Source organism: Sparus aurata, chromosome 2 (assembly GCF_900880675.1).
Source record: "Sparus aurata chromosome 2, fSpaAur1.1, whole genome shotgun sequence".
In the NCBI taxonomy this organism is placed as follows: domain Eukaryota; kingdom Metazoa; phylum Chordata; class Actinopteri; order Spariformes; family Sparidae; genus Sparus; species Sparus aurata.
In genome coordinates, this window is record NC_044188.1 from 12,591,535 (window position 1) to 12,611,330 (window position 19,796).

At 38.3% G+C, this 19,796-nt stretch overlaps 2 protein-coding genes, 1 long non-coding RNA gene and 1 pseudogene across 3 annotated transcripts; 1 reads left to right on the plus strand and 3 right to left on the minus strand.

Moving 5' to 3' along the window:
- Positions 1-392: 392 nt before the first annotated feature.
- LOC115596800 (extracellular calcium-sensing receptor-like) lies at positions 393-7,938 on the minus strand. The gene is made up of 6 exons (XM_030442217.1): positions 7,892-7,938; positions 7,380-7,677; positions 6,426-7,220; positions 6,031-6,258; positions 5,727-5,850; positions 393-1,306 (listed from the first exon to the last, which is right to left on the minus strand). The coding sequence occupies exons 1-6, from the start codon at positions 7,921-7,923 to the stop codon at positions 393-395; spliced, it is 2,391 nt and encodes a 796-aa protein (XP_030298077.1). The 5' UTR covers positions 7,924-7,938.
- On the plus strand, positions 1,767-4,162 carry LOC115596810 (uncharacterized). The gene is made up of 4 exons (XR_003986962.1): positions 1,767-1,865; positions 2,416-2,460; positions 2,735-2,804; positions 3,643-4,162. It is a non-coding gene; the product is annotated as an uncharacterized LOC115596810 (long non-coding RNA).
- Positions 7,939-9,858: 1,920 nt separating the features above from the next.
- On the minus strand, positions 9,859-13,896 carry LOC115572120 (extracellular calcium-sensing receptor-like; annotated as a pseudogene).
- A 1,570-nt stretch (positions 13,897-15,466) lies between these two features.
- On the minus strand, positions 15,467-19,458 carry LOC115572129 (extracellular calcium-sensing receptor-like). The gene is made up of 6 exons (XM_030401952.1): positions 19,265-19,458; positions 18,743-19,037; positions 17,790-18,584; positions 17,414-17,641; positions 16,922-17,045; positions 15,467-16,380 (listed from the first exon to the last, which is right to left on the minus strand). Exons 1-6 carry the CDS (start codon positions 19,438-19,440, stop codon positions 15,467-15,469), a joined length of 2,532 nt encoding a protein of 843 aa, XP_030257812.1. The 5' UTR covers positions 19,441-19,458.
- Between the last annotated feature and the right edge of the window lie 338 nt (positions 19,459-19,796).

The window sequence follows — 19,796 nt, forward strand, 5'->3', positions numbered from 1 at the left end:
TTTATACACGTTCAACAACAAGGGGGAAGTTGTCATGGTAGAACTCAACCCTCCGGAGACCAGAGGGAACCTGCTAAGTTAAGCCACATATGTTTTCCCTTTTTTTCTATGAAACTGTGGATTTTGTTGTTTGGCTACAATTTGATATTACAAATTGTGAGATCAGTAAGGAATTTGGTATTAATTTTGGTATTAAGTTATTATATAACATTATCTTCTATATACACAATATCACAAAATAAATAACATTCTGTTGGAAAATACCCCGGTACTAAAATGCAAACATTTAATGAAATAAACATAGATCTATTACACAGTCTGGTTGACAAATTAGCATGTAAAAAGTTTGTTACAGTCTTAAGATGACATTCCCACCACATTGTTTTTAGCTGTCAGAATGATTTATGTGCCCCTTTACCCATCATGCTCTTTTTTGTATTCTTCTCTGGTTTCAGTAAGATAATATAACATTTTGGAATAAAAATACAAATGAGTAGTCCAAAACTTGAAGCCAGAATAGCAAATATCTCCACAGCTACACTAAACTTCCCAGGAGAGCTGACATACGCTGGGATAAAAGTGATCCATACTGCACAGAATATCAGCATGCTAAAGGTGATAAATTTGGCTTCATTGAAATTATCAGGCAGTTTCCGAGCAAGAAACGCAAGAATAAAACATAACATGGCCAGAAGTCCTATGTACCCAAGTACAGCCCAAAAGCCTACAGCTGAGCCCAGAGCACACTCTAAGATGATTTTGTCCTTGAATTCCTTAAAATTCTTAAATGGAAAAGGAGGAGAAATTGTTAACCAGAGGATACAAATGATAACTTGTATCAGAGTGAAACCCAGGACACTGAGTTTCTGCTGTGCAGGCCCAAACCATTTCATCACATCACTACCTGGGAGTGTGGCCCTGAAGGCCATTAACACCACTATTGTTTTCCCCAGAACACAAGAGATACAGAGGACAAAGGTGATGCCGAATGCCGTGTGTCGCAGCATGCAGGACCACTCAGAGGGCCGGCCGATGAACGTCAGAGAACACAGGAAACACAGAGTCAAGGAGAAGAGCAGCAGGAAGCTCAGCTCAGAGTTGTTGGCCCTGACAATAGGAGTCTGTCTGTATCTAAAGTAAATGAACGCCACAACAGCAGTCATGCATGTTCCAAAGAGAGAAGCTGCAGTGAGCAGTGCTCCCATAATCTCTTCATATGAGAGAAACTCTGCCTCCTTCTTTACACAGGCATCTCTTCTCTCATTTGACCAGAACTCAGGGTCACATCTCACACAAGTGACAGAATCTAAAAAAAAAAAAAAAAGATAGGGATATATATTAGACAGTCATGTTTTCTGTGTATCTATATAGTTTGATGTTATGTTCATAACTTGTCTTCTGTAAAGCAATATCTATTTGCATCTCCCCTCACTCGCCACTAAACCCTGACTCACTCTTCCTCTGTATGTACACCACACTGTAAAATGTTACCAGAATTTAACAATATTTTACTGTAATATTTCACAATAATTTACTGTATTATCACTTTACAGGCTTTGTATAATCACAATATAATACTGTAATTTAGAATTTTCTGTGAAATCAAGTAAATTACTGTAAAAAAAAAAACTGATGCCAGGTTTTAACAACATTTTACTGTAATATTCCACAGTAAAATACTGTAGTCAAACCATCCTCTGTGATAACACAACAAATTATTGTAAAATTTTAATCGCGCTTGAACCGCACTGCATTGTGGGACCAAGAAGATACGTCAGGTGGATCAGGGTGGATAAGATACTGTTCTCTTACATCCATGGTAGATAATGTTACGACCCGACACACACCGATAGAAGAGCTCGAAGGTAAGGTTAACATCATTACATTTTAGGCAGCTTGTAACAACTTTATATTAGTTGTGTGAGTTAATGTTAGTAAGTGAACGATCTTTGGATCAAGGTAACGTCACTTTATGCTCCACTTTTTTGGCTGTTAAGTCATTTCAAAGCCGTTTTTCTCCGCAAAGCTTTGCCTCATAGAGAAGTAACTTATATCTTTGGAAAGTTCAAATTGTGTGTTTTCATCTATTCGTCTCCACATGTCGTTAGGAGGCATAGTGTGTGAGTTATTTGACCGAGAATACGCGATGTTTTCGCCGCGAATTAGCGAAAGTCAAAGCTAAAGTAAGCTAACGTTAGCCTCCAGCTGCAGCAACTAAGTTATTACAAAGCCGTTTTTCTCCACGAAGCTTTGCCTCACAGAGAAGTAACTTATATCTTTGGAAAGCTCAAATCATATGCTTTCATTTGGTGGTCATATCGATGGGAGAGATATGCATGAGTATTTGATTGACTACTAATCTTTTCCAGCTTAAAGTATATGACCTGTCACTAATTGCTCTCCATTCTTTTTCAGAGGCAGTTTAAACAAGGACAGTGATCCCTGGAGCAGGCTGTTGAGGTAAAAATAGCACATAAAACTGTGTAAATAATCTGAGAAAATCAAGTGGTTCTCTTCTTGATATTGTACTTTGATCCACCACTGAATGTCTCATCAAACTAGCAAATGACATTTGGATCAAATTAAGCCTATAGTCAGTAATTTAATCGCATTCATTCACATGTTGACACATAACATTTGATCTGATTAACCTCTAAATCATTAGAACCAGTGACACGTCTTTTATGCACCATGTTGAATACGCTACAATGCTATGTTATTTCTTATTTTACAGCCGTGTGCCACAGCCGCTGATGTGCAGAGGACAGTGATATTACCAAGAACCCCCTGCTTGATTGTCCAAGGTACTGTTGATATCTGGATTTTATATTGATATTTCGAGCTGTATGTGGTTATTTTAAAAATGAACAAAAAAGTCACTACATGATCATTTCACATAACTTGTTTATTGGTCTCTTGACATGTTTTTTCCCCCAATATTTTATATATAATATAATATTTTTTTTCTGAATCTGAGCTTAAGCAGTAGTGCACCAGTAGTTGGTATCTGACTAAAATGTGGTTTGGAACTGTATCACTAAGGAAGCCCCGATAGATAAGCCATCAGTCCAAATCATCCAATCTTCAGTATACAGTAAATATGAGATTGGTGAATTCTATTTGTTTTATAGTTGCCTGTTACAAAATAATTGACACGAGAGTCATTTCTTAGCAGAGCATGCTGCGAACCACTTTTTCCACCCAGCTGACTTTAGCAAACGGACTGTCAACATAACATACATACACACTAACTTGCACATTGATGCTCACATCAATGGAAAGCTGCTTTTAATCAGAGATCTCTATATAGATTGATTGTATTTGTTAAATGTGTGTATCCCGACATGTCCAGTGTCATATTTTTAGCAGGGTGTAAATTTAAGTTCACAATCTGGACTGTTTGCTAACATCAGCTGAGCTACTTGTTAACTGCTTATGTAAATTTGCACCGGGCAGCATTTTGAGTTTTTTAAAGGCTGAAGCTATACAAAAACTGTCATCGTGCTTGGCTTTCAATACTAATTTTTTTGGTGTAGGTCGGATTTAGTTAAAGAAGAAGGGGCACCACTGCATGTGCCTTGGATAAACAATGCAATATTAAATCTGTGAAACTGAAAGTTGTCTTTGCTTTATTGTTTACAGGTGCTTCTTGGGCATTAACCCTGAGATGGGCTCAAATTCAAAGAAGTGTGGAGGCATCAATTGACACGTGAGCACGCTCCAAAGTAAACTTGTTAACTTTGTGTGGTCAATGTAAATATGAAATTGTTACGTAGTTGGCGTAAGAATGTTCATATTGTATATGTTCATAAGTTGTAAATTGTTTATACTGTATTGTTTATACTGTATATGTTTAGAGTTGTAAATTGACGTGTGGGTTGAGTATGGTAACCAATTTCCTGCTATCTATTAATCACAATTTGATATTGATTCGATTTGATATTGATTGATTGATTCATAGATTCAGTTGGTGATACCAAAGTATGATTTTGATTTGTAACCTGATAACATAACTACCCCAGCCATGTAACACATCAATACTGGTATCAATATTGACATTAGACAGGGAATGAATCAGCACTTAATAGCTGAATCTGCTCTTTAAAAATGAAAATTCATGTTCATGTTTATGTTCAGAGACAGCTCTTGTAAATTGTTGAATATGATAGTTTTATAATTATTAAAACATTAAAATGAGTATTGTCTTTGTTTTCTTTGTTCTTGTTTTGACTTTTAATTTAGCAAATCCAAAGCATGTTTGTGTGGTAAAATCACAGGTAACAAGTCAAATTTGCAATATGTTACAGTATTATTTAAGCTGTAAATTTACAGTAAATTACTGGCTACTGGTTGCATTACTTTTACAGTAAAAATTTAAAAAATACAGGCAATTACTGTAATTTACATACAGCAAGATATTGTAATTCCACAGCTACATACTGCTATATCACAGTAATTCCATGGGCATGACTACTGTGAAGTTACAGTATACAGCTGTAGATGCATTGTATTTTACTGTGAAATATTTACAGTACATTATTGTGAAACATGTACAGTACTGTAAATTTACAGTGAAAAATTTTACAGTGCACATCAAGTGTCCCCCTGCAAAATTGAGCGAGACACAGCATCGCAACTCTATTCTAATCAGTCTGTTAATCACTCTATTCAAAGAGATACAGTGCAACATAGGCCTATATGTCAGCCTTTGCTATGTTGTGTGATGACAGAAAGTTCATACACATACACACAGTTTCTCTTCCTACCTGTAAATGCTGTATGCATGAATAATCATAAAAAGAAAGAACTGTAAAACAATGTCTACATCTCATTACGATATTAATTTAGAAGGTCATGGAAAACTGTTCTGAGGACTCGAATAAAAAATTAGGGCTTGGCCCAGGCTGTGTTGATCTAGGAGGAGAACAGAATCTGAGGAGTTGGGGGACGACTTGACCAAATCACTAGCTGCCCAATCTCTGGACATTGTTGGGCTGTCATGGCTGACATGACTCTTCATTGTCGTACGGAAGTCAGGGAAACCCTGAAAGTCTGCTTGTACAGTGTAGATGGACTTTGTGGACTTTGGGGATTGGGGTACCAGGGCCTTTGCCACAAGCTATCCCTATATAATCAAAATCGAAAACTGTGTCTGTCAAACACCTTTCCAGTAGGTGTCTGACTCCGGGAAGTTAATCCCTGTCTCAGATCCTGTTTATGATATGCATTGACAGGATCTCAAGGTGCAGCTAGGGCCAGGTCATAATTAAATCCTCAATTTACTGAGTAAAATGTGAAAATATTCTCTCCATGTTAGTTGTTGATGCCTGACTCTCTCTCCCTGCTGCATGCCTCTCCTGTCCCAGCCTGTTCTATCTTATCATCCCCAGAGTAATAGTCCTGGTCAGATCCATACTGTATCCCATGTCTTAAAACTGACCTCTTAAAGTCTTGCAGGGTGTGTTTAGTACCAGTTTTTTTTTTTGTCAGATTCCAAAAGTACACCTATACATTTCAGTTACCTACATTTTTCACATGGTCAGTCCTTGAAAAAATGTTCAAAGCTGCTTATGAAAGAACATTGATTTCAGACTTACATATCGTTTTTTGTTAAGGATATTTTATGTATTCATTCGGTTACGAATAGGAATATGATGCCATTTATGAAAAAACGCATATGAAAACGTATAGACTTTACTTTTGTCTTGCATTATTTATTACTATACCTGTGATGTTGCTTATTTCTCCTTCTGCACAACTTAAACAGTCATAGCAGCAGACAGGCTTTCCTTTCTGCAGAACCTTGCGAGTTCCTGGGGGACATTTCTCACTGCAAACTGACAAAGGCACCTGTATGGACAAAATTACTAAAATGTATGTGCATTCACATTGACAAGGTGTTATCTTTTCAAGCATCTATTATTCATTTCGATCCATGGAAACGAAACATTATCAAGCAGTAACAATAACTTTTAACAGAAGTACACCAGTATTACTATTCAAAAAGACTGTAATCATATGTTAGCTTACCTGTGGTGAGTTGTGGGCCCAAAATAAAGACTTATTTTGCAAAGTCAGCTGTTTGTTTGCAGGTAAAGATGTATCATGAAGACCAACTGTGACAAAGTCCACAATGCCATTTTCCGTTGGCTGCCAGTTTATAATTTCATACTTTGCTGCTGGGTCTCCATTCTCATTAAAAAAAACCTCATCTCCTTCCTTTGTTCTAAACTTGATCTTTCTTATGTGTTGTAATATCTAACAAGATATGAGTAAATTATTGCTTATTATTGATTATTTAGGCCTTTTTTTCAACAGCATGGCTGACAAACTACAACACTTTACCTATCAAAATGTAAACCATGTTCTTCATTAATGGGACATAAATTAAAAACTGTAATGTAAAACTTTGGCGTTGAACTCACCGTGAATGGATCTAGCTGCACCTTGTTGTTACATGTTTTATTACAGCTGAGGATATTATGAAGTGCATGGGCCACAGCATACACTCCTTTATAGACATTGTTAAAGATAGGCATGAGCGACATATCAGTGAAGCTGTTTTGTACTTTATTAACATCTTCATGTCCAGTACATTCTCTCTGATTCCTTGCTGATGAATTTGACTGCTTGAACTTGCAGCTAAATAATGTCTCCCAAAACTCTGTAAACAATTCATTACTAGATGAATTGAGCGGCTTTACATCCAAAATGAAGTCTCTCATGCCACTGACATGTGCTTGGGGGATGAACAGGCCTATGGCACCATCCAGAATATGATGCCTATCCATGCTCGCAGTTTGTGAATCAAAAATCCAGCCCTCAGTGCCTACCCACTGGTACCCAGTCAGGTTATTGTTAGACAACTCATGTATTAGCACATCCATATCCATGTGGGAGAGGAAAGTGACAATCACTTTGGAAGTGGAAGCTTTGATGATGTCAATTATCTTTTGTATTTTGTCTGGAGAATCTGTTCTGAAGAAAGCTACAGAGTACTCCAGACAGATACCCAGCTGCTGGGCAGTTTCTGTGAAAGTGGCCATGCCATCATTTCCATAATCATCATTTGATCTAATAGCTCCAACCCAAGTCCAACCAAAGTGCTTCACCAACTGGGCCAGGGCTCTGCTCTGGTAGTAGTCACTGGGTATTGTTCTGAGGAATGATGGGTACTTGGTTTTATCACTGAGACAAGCACAAGTAGCAAAGTGGCTGATCTAAAAAAAAAAATGGAGTCCCAAGGTAAGATGTAAAACATGAAACATATACAGAGAGCACGATTATTCTAAGGCTTCTTATGCTGTGACCAGCCATAATGTTATAGAATAATATTTTGTTTTGCTAATATGAATTGATATTTTGCAAATGTTACCCACCATTGGGATTTGAAAGGGTCCGATGACAGTAGCTATAGCCATGCAAGGAGAGGAAGAGGTCTCTCCCATAATGGCCTGCACTTGGGCAGGTCTCGTACATGGTGCCTCGGAGGGTGCAGATACATCTTCATTACCATTAGCCAAGGCCAGTGCGACCCTTACACCCCTGGCAATAGAGCCACAGGCATCAAAGATCTTATATCCCAGAGAGATGCCAGGCAGTAGTTCTGTGCTGTTATTAATTTCCTCTAATGCAAAGAGCATTGCTTGGGCAAACTGGAATCCTCTGAAATTCAAACTAGATGTGGGCAGTCATAATTAGTTGGAAATGAAACTAGTCTGTCCTTATAATAGAAACAAAAGCACAGTACATGAAAGCATTAAATGTCGATGGAATCAATATACATAACATGTAAAATTTCTAAATTTAACACTCAGTTTGATGACCCCTGTTTTGTATCTATGCTCACTATCTTTTAGACATTTAAATAGATTTACACAATATTATTTACCTGGTGCATTGCAGTGGCAGTGGTTTGTGCATGTAGGTTTCCTGCCAGTCTTTCCACCTGCTGTGGAAAGAGAAGATCCCCCCCAACATAATGTCCCCATCCTTAGATAGCTGGGGATTCTCTGGATCCCCTCTCAGCCTGCAGAATGGCTCGTCAGCCTGGGAGACAGATACCACCAACAACAACTGTAAGAGTGCCCAACCCTGTTCTGGCCACCTTTGTGTGGACGTCATACTATCTGAGAGAGCTGAACCACTGGATGGCATCACATGTACCTCAATGCAAATCAAAAGCTTGCACTGATATTTATACATTTTTCAACAGCATAAACATCATAACAGAACTATGATGTTCAATCTCTGTGGACCTACTGGTTGGGCAAGGGAGGGTGGTGCTCAAACACTAAATGACTTTGGGCCTTACCCTGTCTTAACTGTATATGTTACCAAATAAAAATATTATTTTGTGCTGTACAAAAAAAATGCCCTTTTCCACATTGATACAACCAAAAAATACATATAATATGTATTTTTTATCTATCTATCTATCTATCTATCTATCTATCTATTGAAATTATACAATACATACTGTGATTTTTAATAATGCAAACTGGTGGTAATGAAAAGGTTTGACTCCAGTCTTATATTTACTCATCTATCAGACACAATATTAGCATTATTTGGAGATGTCATTCTATGCAACTGATAGATCCAGGGTATGCTCCAAAAGGAGCTAAATAGAATGATTTTTCTTCTTTTGAAGGGAGCGCGACAGCTGCAACCGTCAGGTAAATGTCTTGTTTAATCGCTGCATTGGGTTTACCAATTGTTTTGGAGGCACATTCAATGTTGCCTTTCAAGAGGTTTGGGTGTGCTGACCTAAAGTTGCTTTCTCTCAAAACTATCCTGTTGCAAGCCCTTGCCATCAACCAAAAGCACAAGTGAATTACATGCATTGCCTGTAGTGTACTCAGTCCTGAGTGTATTAGTGATGTGTCAAAAGTGTTAGTTGCTTTGAAGTATTCAATGTGTTGGTGTTCAATATGGTAGTGGGCCACAGAGGGTTTTATAGAGCGCTTTTGGTTACCAGAATAACACCTGTTCTCAAGAAAAAAAAAATGAAGGATGTACCTCACAACATTGTTCTGTTGACATGTGTAGGGTAAGTTGGAGTAACACAGTCATATATGGCTCCAGGAATGTTTACACTGGGGGACGGGCTGGCATGTGCAACTCAAGTTGATTGGTCTGTCTTCTGACAGATGCGGTGGTTTTGGAGTGTGATTGGTTAGGCCAAACAGCACCTCCCATGGTGGGATACCTCACTTGGGTTTCAGAGTACAAGGGGTTACCTTGGTAACCAAAAGATTTTTCTGGTGGGACAACAAGTACTTTTCAGTCTTGTTTAGGCATGCATCACTTTCAACTGGAAACAGTTTCCGTTGATCTGTCTGCTAGTGTATTTGGTTTAGTGTTGTGTATTTCCATGTGCTTTAATAAGTTGCAGTATGTTGAGGTCTCAGGAACACTGAAGAATGCAGCCTGTTTCAGCTGAGAGCAGTGAAATTGAATCAAAACAGCACATTTGTGGGATTAACAACATAAAAAGAATAACAGAAATATAATGAAATAATGCATTTTCATATTAATGTTTCAACTACAGTAAAAAAAACAAACATCCAAACTGTGGAAAATATGTAGACCTAACAACATGTCAATTTACTTATTGCATTTTCACCTTGCTAGAGTTGTCTAAAATGTGTTAATGGTGATCTTGCCATATCTGCTTTTAAGAAATGCCTAATACACTATGTCACTAATGAAATGATAAAAAAGTGGAAATATACTACCATAGTGTATTCTAAATCTTCACCAAATTTGAGATAGATGTCTGCTTGACATTCTGGATAACCCATTATTGTGTAAAAGTAATAATGTCATGAAAATGCAAATAATAATTCTAGGTTTTCAGGATGATTTTGGTGCCCCCCTCACCATCATATTCTTTTTCGTATTCCTCTCTGGTTTCAGCAAGATAATATAACATTTTGGAATAAAAATACAAATGAGCAGTCCAAAACTTGAAGCCAGAATAGCAAATATCTCCACAGCTACACTGAACTTCCCAGGAGAGCTGACATATGCTGGAATAAAAGTGATCCATACAGCGCAGAATATCAGCATACTAAAAGTGATAAATTTGGCTTCATTGAAATTATCAGGTAGTTTGCGAGCCAGAAAAGCAAGAATGAAACATAACATGGACAGAAGTCCAATGTATCCAAGTACAGCCCAAAAGCCTACAGCTGAGCCAAGAGCACACTCTAAGATGATTTTGTCCTTGAATGTTTTTAAATCCTTAAAGGGAAAAGGAGGAGAAATTGTTAACCAGAGGATACATATGATAACTTGTATAAGAGTGAAAACCCAGAACACTGAGTTTCTGCTGTGCAGGCCCAAACCATTTCATCACATCACTACCTGGGAGTGTGGCCCTGAAGGCCATTAACACCACTATTGTTTTCCCCAGAACACAAGAGATACACAGGACAAAGGTGATGCCGAATGCTGTGTGTCGCAGCATGCAGGACCACTCAGAGGGCTGGCCGATGAAGGTCAGAGAACACAGGAAACACAGAGTCAAGGAGAAGAGCAGCAGGAAGCTCAGCTCAGAGTTGTTGGCCCTGACAACTGGAGTCTGTCTGTATCTGAAAAAAATGAACGCCACAACAGCAGTCATGCATGTTCCAAAGAGAGAGGCTGCAGTGAGCAGTGCTCCCATAATCTCTTCATATGAGAGAAACTCTGCCTCCTTCTTCACACAGGCATCTCTTTTCTCATTTGACCAGAACTCAGGATGGCAACGCACACAGGTGATGGAATCTGAAAAATATAATGTTTACAAAGGTGTTTGAATTACTCTATTTTTCCTTTTTTTATCTCTATATTGCACCTTTTCTATTCCTAAAAGACAGACACACAGCATGATAACCAAATAAAGTTTGACATTATCGCAGTTGTTTGTTGTATAGTCTTTTTGAAATGTTGTCGTATACACACACACACACACACACACACACATATATATATACATACACATCCATACTTTGTTAAAAAGTAATCTATAATGAATTTCATAATTAGACATTTCAGACCATGAGACCCCTAGTGGTTGCACCAAATAATACACAGCAGCTGATAACGCATGCCAAAAATCCCTCCATCACCTCCTCCCTTAATTATATTAATGGAATTGCAGTCATTTTAATTACACTTGAAATGCATTAATGTTTCATATTTGGACTTTACTAAGGTTGCGCATATATTCAGTTGATTTTAGACTTGAATAGGCCTATCCATCTTTCTTCAGTGTCATTCAATGTATCAATTTTTGATTTAATGACATTGAGTTTGGGGTGCTTAAGAAAATTACATATTGACTATATAATCCCTGTTAGAATCACTCAAATATGGACTGAAGTTGGAACGTGAACATGACAACTTTCATATCTTTTGTTTTGTCCTGTATTAGATTTTACCACACCTGTGATATTACTGATTTCTCCCTCTGCACAACTTAAACAGTCATAGCAGCAGACAGGCTTCCCTTTCTGGAGAACCTTGCGAGTTCCAGGGGAACATTTTTCACTACAAACTGACAGAGGCACCTGCATGAAGAAAAAGATTGTTACAATAAAATATATGGGTGCTCACTTTGACAAGATTGTTACTACAAGCATCTATTCGTAATTTTGATTCATCATAACCAAAAAATGATGTGATGTGTTTGCAGTGAAAACAAATGCTAACTCACACAAATTGAACATTTTGAATAGACTGTACATACAACTACTCATCAACATCTGTAATGTACCTGCATGAACAAAACAGTAATAAAAAAAATTGCAGGCATGTGTCATTATTTTTGATCCCTCGAAACAAAACATTACACACTAAGAATAACGAATGACATTGGCAATTCTCGCAATTTGGAAACTTTCATGAACAATTACAGCGACCACATTATAGCTTACCTGTTGTGAGTTTTGTGCCCAAATAAAAGGCTTATTTTGCAGAGTCAGCTGTTTGTCTGCAGGTAAAGATGTATCATGAAGACCAACTGTGACAAAGTCCACAATGCCATTTTTTGTTGGCTGCCAGTTTATAATTTCATACTTTGCAGCTGGGTCTCCATTCTCATTAAAATAAACCTTATCTCCTTCCTTTGTTTGAAACTTAATGTTTCTTATGTGTTGTAAAATCTAAGAAGACATGAATAAATGTTTAAAACATTTTCTTTTTTACCAAGACATAATCTAAAAACTGTTATGTAAGTCTTTGGTATTCAACTCACCGTAAATGGATCTAGCTGCACCTTATTGTTACTTGTTTTATTACAGCTCAGAATATTATGAAGTGCATGGGCCACAGCATACACTCCTTTATAGACATTGTTAAAGATAGGCATGAGCGACATATCAGTGAAGCTGTTTTGTACTTTATTAACATCTTCATGTCCAGTACATTCTCTCTGATTCCTTGCTGATGAATTTGACTGCTTGAACTTGCAGCTAAATAATGTCTCCCAAAACTCTGTAAACAATTCATTACTAGATGAATTGAGCGGCTTTACATCCAAAATGAAGTCTCTCATGCCACTGACATGTGCTTGGGGGATGAACAGGCCTATGGCACCATCCAGAATATGATGCCTATCCATGCTCGCAGTTTGGGAGTCAAAGATCCAGCCTTCAGTGCCTACCCACTGGTACCCAGTCAAGTTGTGGTTAGATAACTCATGTATTAGCACATCCATGTCCATGTGGGAGAGGAAAGTGATAATCACTTTGGAAGTGGAAGCTTTGATGATGTCAATTATCTTTTGTATTTTGTCTGGAGGATCTGTTCTGAAGAAAGCTACAGAGTACTCCAGACAGATTCCCAGCTGCTGGGCAGTTTCTGTGAAAGTGGCCATGCCATCATTTCCATAATCATCATTTGTTCTAATAGCTCCAACCCAAGTCCAACCAAAGTGCTTGACCAACTGGGCAAGGGCTCTGCTCTGGTAGTAGTCACTGGGTATTGTTCTGAGGAATGATGGGTACTTGGTTTTATCACTGAGATAAGCACAAGTTGCAAAGTGGCTGACCTAAAAGAAAATGATACCACAAGATAAATAGATACAATATTTAACATTTCCACAACACTTGTATTTTTTACAACCCCTTTTTCTCTGACCAGCTGGAACAATTACAGAGCGGTAATAATGTGTTTTCCCACTAAGACAGTTCCATTCTCACCCACCAGTGGCATATGAAAGGGTCCAATGACAGTAGCTATAGCCATGGAAGGAGAGGAAGAACTCTCTCCCATAATGGCCTGCACTTGGGCAGGTCTGGCACATGGTGCCTCGGAGGGTGCAGATACATCTTCATTACCATTAGCCAAGGCCAGTGCGACCCTCACACCCCTGGCAATAGAGCCACAGGCATCATAGATCTTATATCCCAGAGAGATGCCAGGCAGTAGTTCTGTGCTGTTATTAATTTCCTCTAATGCAAAGAGCATTGCTTGGGCAAACTGGAATCCTCTGAAATTCAAACTAGATGTGGGCAGTCATAAGTAGTTGGAAATGCAACCAGTTTGTCCTTATAATAGAAACAATAGCACAGTACATGAAAGCATTTGATGTTGATGTATCGATATACACAACATGGAATATTTCAAATTTTAACACTCAGTTTGATGACCCCTGTTTTGTATCTATGCTCACTATAACTTAGATATTGAAATAGATCTACAAGATATTATTTACCTGGTGCATTGCAGTGGCAGTGGTTTGTGCATGTAGGTTTCCTGTCGGTCTTTCCACCTGCTGTGGAAAGAGAAGATCCCCCCCAACATAATGTCCCCATCCATAGATAGCTGGGGATTCTCTGGATCCGCTCTAAGCCTGCACACTGACTTCTCAGCCTGAGAGGCCGACACCACCAACAGCAACTGTAAGAGTGCCCAACCCTGTTCTGGCCACATCTGTGTGGACGTCATACTATCTGAGAGAGCTGAACCACTGGATGGCATCACATGTACCTCAATGCAAATCAAAAGCTTTTACTGATACTTATACATTCTGGAACAGCATAAACGTGATAAAAGAATTATGAGGTTCGATCTCCTAGGACCTATTAGGTAGACAATGGAGGGTGGTGCTCAAATAGTAAAAGACTTAAGGGCCTTACCCTATCTTAGCTGTATATGTTACCAAATAAGAATATAATTTTGTGCTGTACAAACAAGTTCCCTTTTCTACATGAATATGATAAAAATATAGATGCATTTATGTCTTTATCTATCTATATCATATTAAATATTATAGAATGTACTGTATACTGTGATTTTTAATAATGCAAACTCGTGGTGATGAAAGTTGGAAAGGTTTGACTCAACTCTTGTATTTACACATCATGCAGACACAGAGCAATATTAGCATTATTTGGAGATGTCACTCTATGCAACTGATAGACCCAGACTTTTCTTCTTCTCAAAGGAGCTCGACAGCTGCAGCCTTCAGGTAAATGTCTTGTTTAGTCCCTTCATTGGGCTTACCAACTGTTTTGGAGGCACTCTCAAGGTTTTCTTTCAAGAGCGTTGGGTATGATGACTTAAAGTTGCTTTCTCTCAAAACTATTCTGTTGCAAAAACTGCCATCAACCAAAAGCATGAGTGAATTACATGTATTTTCTGTGGTGTACTCAGTCCTTGGTGCATCAGTGAAGTCTCAATAGTGTTTTGTGCTTTGGAGCATTCAATATGTTAGTGTTCAACATGGCAGTGGGCCACGGAGGGTTTTAAAGAGAGCTTTTGGTTAACAGAATAACACCAGTTATCTGGAAAAAAGGTAAGTATCTCACAACATTGTTCTGTTTGCATGTGTAGGGTAAGTCGGACAAACAAGTCATATAAGGCTCCAGGAAAGTTTACACTAGGGGACAGGCTGGCATGTGCAACTCAAGTTGATCAAGTTGATGTGATGGTATTGGAGTGTCACTGATGATGCCAAAAGGTGATTCACATAGTCGCATACCTCACTTGGTTGTTAGAGAACACTGAACAATGTTTTGGTAACCAAAAGATTTTACCGGTGGGACAACAAGTATTTTCCAGCCATGTGTAGGCATGCATTACTTTCCACTGGAAACAGTTTTGGTCTATGTGTGCTGGTGTATTTGGTTTAGTTTTGTCTATTTCCATGTGCTTTAATAGGTTGCAGTATGTTGAACCAGCAGGAAAACTGAAGAGAAAAATATGTAAACCTAACAATATGTCCATTTACTTATTGTATTTTCACCTTCCTAGAGTTGTCCGAAATGTGTAAATGGTAATCTTGCCATATCTGATTTTAAGAAATGCCTAATATGCTATGTCACGAAAAAATGTGATAAACAAGTGGAAATATACTACCATAGTATATTTTAAGTGTTCACCAATATTAAGATATACTTCTAAATGACAACCTGAATAACACATTAGTGTGTAAAAGTTATATAGCAATACATGCTATTAATTATTAAAGTTTTCAGGATAATTTTGGTGCCCCTCTCACCATCATATTTTTTTTTGTATTCTTCTCTGGTTTCAGTAAGATAATATAACATTTTGGAATAAAAATACAAATGAGCAGTCCAAAACTTGAAGCCAGAATAGCAAATATCTCCACAGCTACACTGAACTTCCCAGGAGAGCTGACATACGCTGGAATAAAAGTGATCCATACAGCGCAGAATATCAGCATACTAAAAGTGATAAATTTGGCTTCATTGAAATTATCAGGCAGTTTCCGAGCCAGAAAAGCAAGAATGAAACACAACATGGCTAGAAGTCCTATGTACCCAAGTACAGCCCAAAAGCCTACAGCTGAGCCCAGAGCACACTCTAAAATGATTTTCTCCTTGGACTCCTTAAAATTCTTAAATGGAAAAGGAGGAGAAATTGTTAACCAGAGGATACATATGATAACTTGTATAAGAGTGAAACCCAGAACACTGAGTTTCTGCTGTGCAGGCCCAAACCATTTCATCACATCACTACCTGGGAGTGTGGCTCTGAAGGCCATTAACACCACTATTGTTTTCCCCAGAACACAAGAGATACAGAGGACAAAGGTGATGCCGAATGCTGTGTGTCGCAGCATGCAGGACCACTCAGAGGGCCGGCCGATGAAGGTCAGAGAACACAGGAAACACAGAGTCAAGGAGAAGAGCAGCAGGAAGCTCAGTTCAGAGTTGTTGGCCCTGACAACTGGAGTCTGTCTGTATCTGAAAAAAATGAATGCCACAACAGCAGTCATGCATGTTCCAAAGAGAGATGCTGCAGTGAGCAGTGCTCCCATAATCTCTTCATATGAGAGAAACTCTGCCTCCTTCTTTACACAGGCATCTCTTCTCTCATTTGACCAGAACTCAGGATGGCATCGCACACAGGCGATAGAATCTGAAAAATAAAATGATATAATATATAATATTAACATAACAATTTCCACAATGCGAACATGCAAGAACACGGCTGAAATATGTAGTCTATCTGGTGAAGATAGAAGACAGGTGTTTGAATTAACGATACGCTATTTTTTGTGTTTTGTCTCTATATTGCACCTTTTCTATTCCTACAAGACGGACACACAGCATGATAATTAGATAAGGATTGATATTATAGCAGTTGTTTGTTGTATACACTTACACACACACACACACACACACACACACACACACACACACAGATATATCCTGAGTATAAATACATTCATACTTTTTTGAACAGTACTCAGTACTATATGACCCCTAGTGGTTGCACCAAATGGTACACCGCAGCTGATAATGCATGTCATGTAATGCATCAATTGTTGATGTAATGATATTGATTTTGGGGTGCTTAAGAAAATGACATATTGACTATATAATTAAATTAATGTTTACTACAATTGGAACGTGAACATGAAGACTTTAGTTTTGTCCTGTATTAAGTATTACCACACCTGTGATGTTACTGATTTCTCCCTCTGCACATCTTAAACAGTCATAGCAGCAGACAGGCTTCCCTTTCTGAAGAACCTTGCGAGTTCCAGGGGGACATTTCTCACTACAAACTGAGAGAGGCACCTGCATGAAGGAAAATACTGTGATAATAAAATATATGGGTATTCACTTGGTGGTGTTTGTCCATGCAAGCATCTATTGCTAATTTTGATTTATCATAACCACAAACAATGTGATGGGATAGCAGTGAAAACAAATGCTAACTTCCACAAATGTATCATTTTGAATTGACTTTACAAATCACTACACATTACCACCAGTATGGCACCTGCATGAACCAAAAAAACAATAAAAACAATTACAGGCATCTGTGATTAATTTTGATACATTGAAACAAAACATTATACACTAGGAATAATGGATGACATTCACAATTCTCGCAATTTGGAGACGTTTTTATTCACAATTACTGCAACCTCTTTATAGCTTACCTGTTGTGAGTTCTTTGCCCAAATAAAAGACTTATTCAGCAGATTCAGCTGTTTGTCTGCAGGTAAAGATGAATCATGAAGACCAACTGTGACAAAATCCACAATGCCATTTTTGGTTGGCTGCCAGTTTATAATTTCATACTTGGCTGCTGGATCTCCGTACTCATTGAAGTAAACCTCATCTCCTTCCTTTGTTTTAAAGTTCACCTGTTGTATGTGCTGTAAAATCTAAAGAAATACATCAATATAGATCATTATCTGTGTATTGTCTCACCAGCGTGGTAGATGGACGACAACAACGAATGTTCTAAATTCACACCATTTTTCGTAGTTAATGTGAAATAATGTAAAAACGAAAATTTGGTGTTCAACTCACCATAAATGGATCCAGTTGTACCTTCTTGTTACATGTTTTATTACAACTGAGCATATTATGAAATGCATGGGCCACAGCATACACTCCTTTATAAACATTGTTAAAGATCGGCATGAGTGACATATCAGTGAAGCTGTTTTGCACTCCACTCAGATCTTCATGGCCAGTACATTCTCTCTGATTCCCTGCTGATGCTTTTGACCGCTTGAACTCACAGCTAAATAGTTTCTCCCAAAACTCTGTAAATAATTCATTACTGGTTGAATTAAGCGGCTTTACATCCAGCATGAACTCTCTCATGCCACTGACATGTGCTTTGGGGATGGACAGGCCAATGGCACCATCCAGAATGTGATTCCTGTCCATGGCTGCAGTTTGGGAATCAAAGATCCAGCTTTCACTGCCTACCCACTGGTACCCAGTCAAGTTGTGGTGAGAGAATTCATGTATAACCATGTCCATATCCAAGTGGGAGAGGAAAGCAACAATCACCTTGGAAGTTGAAGCTTTAATAATGTCAACTATCTTTAGTATTTTTTCGGGTGGATCTGTTCTAAAGACAGACACAGAGTACTCCAGACAGATACCCAGCTGCTTGGCAGTCTCTATAAATATCGCCATGCCATTATTGCCATAATCATCATTGGTATTAATAGCTCCAACCCAAGTCCAGCCATAGTGCTTGACCAACTGGGCCAGTGCCCTGCTCTGGTAGTAGTCACTGGGTATTGTTCTGAGGAATGATGGGTACTTTGTTTTATCACTGAGACAAGCACAAGTAGCAAAGTGGCTGATCTAAAAGAAAAAAAATGTATTCCAAGATCAATACATGAAATCTACACCACACATCCTCAATTCCTATAAAAAACCCCATTGCTATGAACAGCTGGAAGAATTATGTAATAATAATTGTATTTTACTCATTTAAGTGGGTTTTTGCGAATATTACCCACCATTGGGATATAAAAAGGTCCAATAACAGTAGATATGGCCATGCAAGGAGAGGAAGATGTCTCTCCCATTATGGCCTGCACTTGGGCAGGTCTGCTACAACGTGCTTCAGAAGATGAAAATACTTCATTACCATTTGCCAAGGCCAGTGCAACTTTTACACCTCTGGCAATGGAGCCACAGACGTCATAGATCTTATATCCCAGAGAGATACCAGGTAGTAGGTCTGTGCTGTTATTAATTTCTTCTATGGCAAAGAGCATAGCCTGGGCAAACTGGAACTCTCTGAAATGCAAACTTGAAGCATACATGTACAAATAGTTGAAAATGTAACTATTTTTTTCTTGACACACAAACAATAGTATTTTAAATGAAAACATTTGATGTTATTGTTATACACAACAAAACATTGTTTTTTTTTACATTAATGCTCCATTTGGATATCTCATTTGTACCTTTTTTGTATCTATACGAACTTCTCTTTGATAATTTAAATATAAATAGAGATTTACCATACAATTTACCTGGTGCATTGCAGTGGCATTGGTTTGTGCTTATAGGTATCCTGTCTGTTTATCCACGTGCTGTGAAAAGAGAAGAGCCCCCCCAATATTACGTCCCCATCCTTAGAAAGCTGGGGACTCTCTGGATCTCCTCTCCACCTACACACCGGCTCCTCAGCCTGAGAGACGGATGCCATCAATAACAGCTGTAAGAGTGCCCAACCCTTCTCTGTCCACCTCTGATAGGACATCATATTGTCTGACAGAGCTACAGCACTAACCAAAGCCCTAACCCTACCTCATGGAAAATTGAAAGCTTGCACTGATATTTATACATATCATAGCAACATAAACAATGATAGAACAAGCATGTCCCGGCCATGTCTGGGCGTCACCTTTTAAAGTCCCCAAGGAAAAGCTTGTTTTCTACTGTCATACTTTTCAATATTTTAGTTTCTTCATGTAGTTGCATATGTTCCCAGCACTTTGAGCTTTCAAAGCCATTATAAAATACAGCTTATTGCCACTAAGAGTGATAAAAGTGACTCAAAAC

What these genes read in the sequence shown, in the direction of transcription:
- LOC115596800 (XM_030442217.1), bottom strand. Translation starts at nt 7,923, where the DNA reads ATGCACAAACCACTGCCACTGCAATGCACCAG. An exon ending in CTGCCACTGCAATGCACCAG is followed by an intron (nt 7,678 to 7,891) that starts GTAAATAATATT and finishes GCCCACATCTAG; the next exon opens with TTTGAATTTCAGAGGATTCC. An exon ending in TGCAGCTAGATCCATTCACG is followed by an intron (nt 6,259 to 6,425) that starts GTGAGTTCAACG and finishes ATATCTTGTTAG; the next exon opens with ATATTACAACACATAAGAAA.
- LOC115572129 (XM_030401952.1), bottom strand. Translation starts at nt 19,440, where the DNA reads ATGGCATCCGTCTCTCAGGCTGAGGAGCCGGTGTGTAGGTGGAGAGGA. An exon ending in TACAACTGGATCCATTTATG is followed by an intron (nt 17,642 to 17,789) that starts GTGAGTTGAACA and finishes GTATTTCTTTAG; the next exon opens with ATTTTACAGCACATACAACA. An exon ending in GGGCAAAGAACTCACAACAG is followed by an intron (nt 17,046 to 17,413) that starts GTAAGCTATAAA and finishes TCCTTCATGCAG; the next exon opens with GTGCCTCTCTCAGTTTGTAG.